The 7349-nt window shown below is 40.9% G+C and overlaps 1 protein-coding gene across 2 annotated transcripts; it reads right to left on the reverse strand.

The window, feature by feature from the left end:
- Positions 1 to 546: 546 nt before the first annotated feature.
- On the reverse strand, positions 547 to 6908 carry LOC124179935. Of its 2 annotated transcripts, none has more exons than XR_006870174.1 (5): positions 6181 to 6567; positions 5206 to 5311; positions 2397 to 2604; positions 2132 to 2260; positions 547 to 881 (listed from the first exon to the last, which is right to left on the reverse strand). XR_006870174.1 is itself a non-coding variant. In XM_046564814.1 (5 exons), exons 2-5 carry the CDS (start codon positions 6357 to 6359, stop codon positions 805 to 807), a joined length of 570 nt encoding a protein of 189 aa, XP_046420770.1. In that variant the 5' UTR covers positions 6360 to 6561; positions 6812 to 6908; the 3' UTR covers positions 547 to 804. The 2 variants fall into 2 exon arrangements, 1 of the variants encoding a protein (XP_046420770.1); XM_046564814.1 differs by lacking the exon at positions 2132 to 2260 and adding an exon at positions 6812 to 6908 and having other exon boundaries at positions 6181 to 6561.
- Positions 6909 to 7349: the final 441 nt, after the last annotated feature.

The following is a 7349-nucleotide window of genomic DNA, read 5'->3' on the forward strand; positions in this document are numbered from 1 at the left end:
GAGTGTAGACAGATACGATATTGTTTCTGGTAGGGTGGAATTCCAATGAGGTACAAAGAATAGCCGATATTTCGTGACTGACAGGCTGGCAAACACAGTAGAAATTGGTGCGCTACCCGTATCCGGTATCAACCGCGATACCGGTATGATCTGCCAGTGACGAGGAGACATTTATTTACAATAATGCAGTATCTGAAAACTTAGAGAATCTCCGAAACTCTTACAACACCGTATTTCTTCCCGGGAAATAATGAAAACTATCTATTACCTCTAGAACGCTTGTTTGTCGCAAAATGCGTGCAATTATAGCAGCGATTCAATATTAAGATGGTCACAGTCCATTCGGCGGGACATAATTATTAGCTTACTTCATAAAAGCGAATGGCATTTGTCAAAGAAGACGTAATAAGAAAAGGCAAATACCAATATGGATGTCTCAGCAGTGGCGACGGGGTATAGGGAAGATTGCCGAGGGATAGGCGGGGGAACAAAGGTCCGAGCTCAAAGGGCAGGAGACTAGCTTTATTAACCATCATTCTATTAATAATCTTATATTAATCGTTCTGTATTTTTCATCTCACGAAATGCACAAGGTAACAAATATTTGTAAGAACGAGAACAAAGAACGGTGACCTGGCGTGGATACTTGTCTGCACTTATGACGGATGAATCACGCCTGCGGTTCTGGACAATGCCTAAGATTTGAAATTTTTTTCTCTACGATCATCGATCTTCAGCTTGACCGTTTTCCGTGACTATCCGATAATAAAGAAATACCTCTCGAAAGTCCATGCTTCGAACAAGTTATACCGCAGTTTGTTGTCTAATGTGTCGTCGAGGCTTGTCGTGATTGTAATATCGCTGCGATCTCATGCTGTTTTCTGAAATAGAAGAGAATTTTTTTTTTTAAAGAGCAAAACGGTGAGAGATAGATTGCGATTTTATTTATATGTCGTTCTTGAGCAAGTAACTGCTGTTTATAATACACGATAACGCGATTGTTGGTCGTCGCGTACCGGATTTTTAACTTGAATACTGAAAAATGGCCGTAGTCTACTCATCTCTGATAAAGTAATTGGAGTAGCCTAAGTTTCGAAGTTTCCGCAGTAGCTTAACACGTGTACAAAACACCATGCATGAATACCAAACGCATATGTATGAAAAATGTGTTGAATATATTCAGATGTAAAGTCAACTTTAATAAAGTTGAAAAAGAAATCCAACGTTTAAGCAAATCATTTCGAACAATCTAAGTCGAGATAACGCACGAGGTACACGAGTGCATTGGAATATATATATACATATATACGAGCATTCGCATTCCAGTAATCATCTCTGTAATTGCACTTTCATTAGTCGAAGACTTAGAGCGAGCGAGTAGTTCGAAATCGAATTACCAAACTTCTGAAAAGCCGAGCCAGCGGGACGGACTGAATAAGCAGTAAGGAATGGTTGTTTTGTAACGAAAAGAATGGTACTGTGTGTGGAAACTCGGGGTAATTTTCAGAATGTATTTTCCGAACCAGCGTCGCCCGTTCGCTTGTGTATTATTTATGATCCACCGTCAGGACAAGTGACAGGTCGATTGGTAAATAATATGCATGCACCCCTGCGTGCCGGTAAGTGATTACTGGCCACAAATTGTTACGCCATACACCATCAACATTGCTTCCATCACTTCGGCTCCGTCTGCACGTATATGTATAACAAGCTGTCTCGTCCAACGACTAAATCTCAAAGTTTGTTACGCTGAATGAATAAATTAACTGCCGGATCATGGAGGACAGCACTCAAATACGTCGGCAAACTTTGTTTCACTTAGGCCTGATCATTTTCACGTAACAATCCGAAGATCTCATGCGATTTGTCAGATTTCGCTCGAGGGTATGCAAGTATATTCAGCCACTTTTGACAACTATAGGAGAAACGTAGATTCATAAATGTCGTTTTTCGTTCCTCCTATTTCATTTAAAGGATCATTTGGAAAGAATATGAATAAAGTAAGAGAAGCGTTTAGCTGGATAGAAAGAATCTGTCGGCCCACGTGTAAGACGAAGCTTTAACTATGAATATTTCTACTTTGACGGGGATTTCACACTTTGGGTAATGATTATTACAAATTTACTCAAACCTCGCAATGCTGTCCGCTTGCCCGGCGGGCTATCTCGAGCGTAATTGATTAATAATTACGCCCGGACTGCGTAATCCACCGTTGAAGAAACAAAACTAGTCGCAACGTTTCCACGTCCAACCACGTGCACTAGCGTGACGTTCGTGGTGAAAAAAAGGAGAAAGAAATTACTGACAAACTGATATACATATCTGGTATTTCAATTCGACATTTTGTTAATTGATTAACTTTGGGTTGTTTAAATCTGGGAATTGGTTTAACGCACCTGACTCGTCATCCGCGTCGTACTCAGCCAGTGTTTCGCTGCAGCAGAAATTGTACTCGGAGTTCTGACTTCGGCGTAGTAGAAGAACAACTTCGGTCACGCTGCTGACGTTCGGTGGTGGTAGAACAGTGAAATTATTTCCAAATTTTGCCGCCCGATACTCGATATCCGAATTGTAGTAAGCCGACTCTAAGTTTCCCTTGACTATCTGTAACGAAAATCAATTTCATATTCAACAAGCATAGCCAGTACGTAAATTAGATACCCAGACCCGTGTCAACGTGTAGATTCTTGGTTTACGGTGACCTCGACTACTTATCATCACGTGGATGTGATCAAACAGAATGTTTACCGTCATCGGTCTATAGCCAGAGTAAATTCTTGTTTTTAAACAAATCACGGTATCGTAAAGTCAGATCTGTCTGTATAACACAGATGCATTTCTTTTATCCCAGTAAAAGACCGATAAATATTCGCTAGATAAGATTGGAAATTGCGGAGGTAGGTACAGTTTGGCCTGGCAGGTATCGATTCACTCCGAGTTGTATGATAAATTTGGAAATTTGGGTGTGAGAGGCCGGATCGTACGTTGGGCTGGATATTAATTTGTCGAAGGGTTATTTGCGGTCGGTACAACCCCCAGCCCAGGGTTTTGTATTCAGGCTTTGATAGTGTAGTCACGCGCAATGTTGCCACTGGACTTTCGATGACGTCCTTCCGGTGAATATTACTCCTAGTAACGGCTCCGCGGCTGACGTCCTCGTTCGCTCGTATCGGGACATGGAAAAACACTTTCCATACGTTCCATTATATCCTCGCTACAAATGGTCCGCTATTCGTACTCATCTCTGGATATTACCGCGTAAATATGACGCGTTGGAACATTTGTCTGCATATTTCCCCTCGTGCCTTCAACCCTCTATACGTACACGTGCGCAAAGGTATAAACGACCGATGGATATCGGTGAATACAATTGTTGCAACGATTACTGTTACTGTTACGACTCTGCGGTCTGGGGACAAGGATCGAGGGACCGTTACGAGCGAAAGGCAGTAAACATGCGTATAAAAATGATACAAGTTCGCATTACTGGGGTACGATTCTCGGACTAATGCGACCTTAACCCGCGAATTTGTACCGTTTGGTGTAATCAACGGACTCGATTTCTACCGTGTTCACTTGTTAGAAATCGAGATTGCTGAACGAAATCGTTGCCCTTGTAAAACTTTGGGGATTCGAGCCGTCAAATCTATTGATTATCTGGTTTGCTTCTATCCGAAGGCTGTGTAAATTGATCGGAATATATCCGTCCTGCATAGGTTCGATTCGATATCATAAGAGAGAGTGATGCGAATGTGTACAGGCGCATACTCAAGGGAGACGTTCGCTCTTCAATAAAGCTGACATCTTTCGTGATAAGTAAGCGCGAGTAGCGAAGAGTTGCAAGTGTCTGCGTAATCTGAGTTGCATAAAGTCTGAGTCCCGAAGATGGTGTTACTTCGCGCAGAGTTTGTCGTCAAGTATCAGACGACGCGGCGTAAGAAGTCGTTAATGGCCCTCGGCAGAGTAGAGCATAATAGGTTCCTCCTTATTCTTGTAGCTTCGTACCTACGTGTAGCATCTGCAACTATCACGAGCAAACGTAATCCTCTTACGATCATACGCAACGTTCGTTGCGGCACAGAAGGCGCACTGGGCTTGAACAACAGGTACGACACTCGGAAGTATTAAGTTTCCGAGTTTTTGGACGAGTTTTGAGTTCTGCGTAAGAAGTTTGCACTTTATTATACCTGCGCCAACTATTGACTTTTAAATTTGTCCTCTAAGACGAGCCCTTACTTCAAGTTCATCTTCCGCACATGTTAACATATACCCGATGCGCTACGTATGTACGTACATACGTTTCAGTTTTGGAACTAAAGCAGCAGAGGCGGCAGCAGCAACGCTCGGGATTTGTTCTAAACTCAGCAGTTTATCCGTCGGGTGATACGAGCGTAAAAATGAGAAACTATGGAACAAAGTTAAAGCGGCTGTCGCCAGCTATACGGCTATGTATTTACTTAGTGATACGTATTGTATTATGCGTGTGCATGCACGGTATATGCATAACTACACGACGATATTTTTCATCAACTTTCGTAAAATAAACGCTGCACGTACCCAAAGTTTCAATCCTCTTTTATGTACCTTTTGACTTGCAATTTTTTGTTCTTCTTTTTTTCATATTATGGATGTTAGGCGTGAAATACAACCCGGTAGGCTAGACAAGGTTTCACCTTAAATTTACGGAAACTTATCACTCCGAGTGGAGAAAGAGAGCTGATTTCACTGAAAACTGCAAGGAAAGAGGGACACGAATATCCCGTGTGGCAAATATACTTTTTACTATAAATGTGGCAGATTGTAAGTCGCAAACATTCGTCTTCACTGTTTCTAGAGTAAATTCTGCATTTTACAAAATACATTCCATTAAAAAAACCTGACGCGTCCCCCTTTTCTTGCTGTTTTGAGTAAAATTTGCTTTCTTATTCTCTCCGTTTACACCACGTGATTTTGTTCAATATAATAAAGGCGGAGTATCCACGACCGTCGCCTTTTATGAATTAAAGTGGAGCCGTATACACTCCGTATAATTCTTGAATTCTTCGAGATCCTTCAGTCCTTTGCATGTGCGGATTCAGGATTAGGAACGTCGGCTAATCCTGTGATGATCGGCCAGGATTGGAAGGTTCTGTAAGTTTTCCGCCCAAACAGACTGTTTCATGTGAACCAAGTGTAAGACTAGAAACGAATATTTGTCGCTCATACCATTCGGTTCAGTTTCGTCAACTGCTGCGCGTGAATGTTTGTCCATCCGTAAAGTGGTGTGTGAGGAAATTTTCGCCAGTCGGGGTGGAGCAGAGTCACATCGTATCTGGGAAAAAAAAATTTAATAAATTCTACGTCGGGGCAAAAACCTTGTACAATCCAGATTATATACTACGTGGAGTCTGAATTATTGATACAATTACCTACTGTTTGAATTTTATCGAGAGTGGGGCCTGTTAACATGCTGCGATGTACAGGGTGGTTCATTTTAATCGCCCGAGGCAAATATTACAGCAAAGAAAAGACATACCAGAAAAAGTCTCCCACAAAACTTGTATATTCTCAAAATAGAGAAAAAATAATACTCTCTCCTTGGCGTAGAGACAGTTTCTTAATTGAAATGGGAAAAACGACAAGTAGTTTTGCCGATAAAAAAATTAGAACTATATTTTATTTGTTACTGCTATTACCATCTGTTGTCACTAGCGAAAGTTTATATTTATGCACAAACTAGCGAAAATATTTTCTCTTTAACTTCACGGGTTGTCGCATTATCGCATCATCACGCATTGATTGTATCTGTAGTATGATTCACGGTATACGTTATACATATATTTTCACACGCAATTAATATGCATCTGAATAGTAGCTTCAGCCAAGATTAATTTTTAAAGTTACAATTCTGGTTGGCAATTATCGGGACGCGTGTGCTCGGACAGTTAAATCAGCACATATCCGTGATCAAATTCTAAAAATTCAAATCTTCGAGTTGCGAGACTTATTTATTTTACATGAAGTATTATATCTATACCGAGAATAACGAACGAGCCGGCGTCGATAAAAATTCAATATTTTTACAAACGCAATTACCCCTACAAAGGAATCGTGCTATGGAATATTTGCACCACACTTTGATCGTGTGATTTTCTACCGACACGATACTTTTTTCACTTGTTAAATTGCCTTGAGCCTTACTTGTTATTCTTGTGCGTCAGTAGCTGTTGGACCTGCATGGGATTCGGCATTTCCGGTAAATCTTCTCTTCGACGTACGCCTCCAGCAGCTGAAGTATCGGCGCTTGCGGGAGTTGGAGCCCTTTTGCGGCGGATCCGAAGTTTCTTGAGAAAATATCCACACGAGAAGCACGAGGACATTTGCAAGGTATTCCCACCGCAGAGACTATTCGTAACTCCACCGTACAAAACGCATGTTTCAATATACCTGATCCGTTTGCCTCGTGGCGTTGAACCGCATGCTTTAGTGCTTGCTACAGGATAGTGAAATTTCCGTCGTATCTCCTCACAGTTTCCGATACAAGGAACGAAGCCGATTGACGTTTTCTCTGTACATATAGCACTGCGGGAACCAACAGGAAAACCGTTCCAATTATCCGACGTGTGACAGTGTTAATTGTCGAAATGATTGTCACTTGCTGTATTGAACCAAGATCAACTTGTACCGAATGGGTTTGAAGATTTGGGAGAAGTAAGATACAAAATAGACAAATAAAATTGATATTAAATGAAAAAATAGCGTCCGACGCACAGAGATTTTATTGATTAGAATTTCATTCAGATTCAAAATGTTCAATGGTTTATTATTTAACCTTTCAATCGTTACATTCACTGCGTTATTCTTCTCGTGGTGTTCCAATTGAACTTGTAAACCGATCTATGTGCGGAACGCTACTGCGTTGAGACGTTATTTTTGTTTTTCAATTTCCAACAACGACGAGGTTTTATCTGTTTGCTTTGTTATTAATCGACGAACCAACGATGATTCGATACGTAAATGTGTGCATAGTTGCTCATACAAAGTCTAGAGTACGTATGTAAATACGTACAATCTATAAGTATCTATAAATATACATATATTATATACATATATGTGTATGTATTATATGTATACCACCTATAATGTGCATGTATATCGACTCGCTTTGCAGGCAGCGTCGCACCAAGTACGCTCTTATCTCAATGCGTTTGTGCAATGTTCGAATGGTAGGTCCGTCCGCATGCTCGACAAAATTTAAAAATACACATATATACGTCTCTATACGGCCGCTCTTTGTACGGCATTTCGCTAGAACGGTCTTTTTTAATTGTGGCACTTTTTCGATTTATGGCCGACAATATTTCCTTATA

The sequence above is a fragment of the Neodiprion fabricii genome, chromosome 4 (assembly GCF_021155785.1).
Source record: "Neodiprion fabricii isolate iyNeoFabr1 chromosome 4, iyNeoFabr1.1, whole genome shotgun sequence".
NCBI classification, from domain to species: domain Eukaryota; kingdom Metazoa; phylum Arthropoda; class Insecta; order Hymenoptera; family Diprionidae; genus Neodiprion; species Neodiprion fabricii.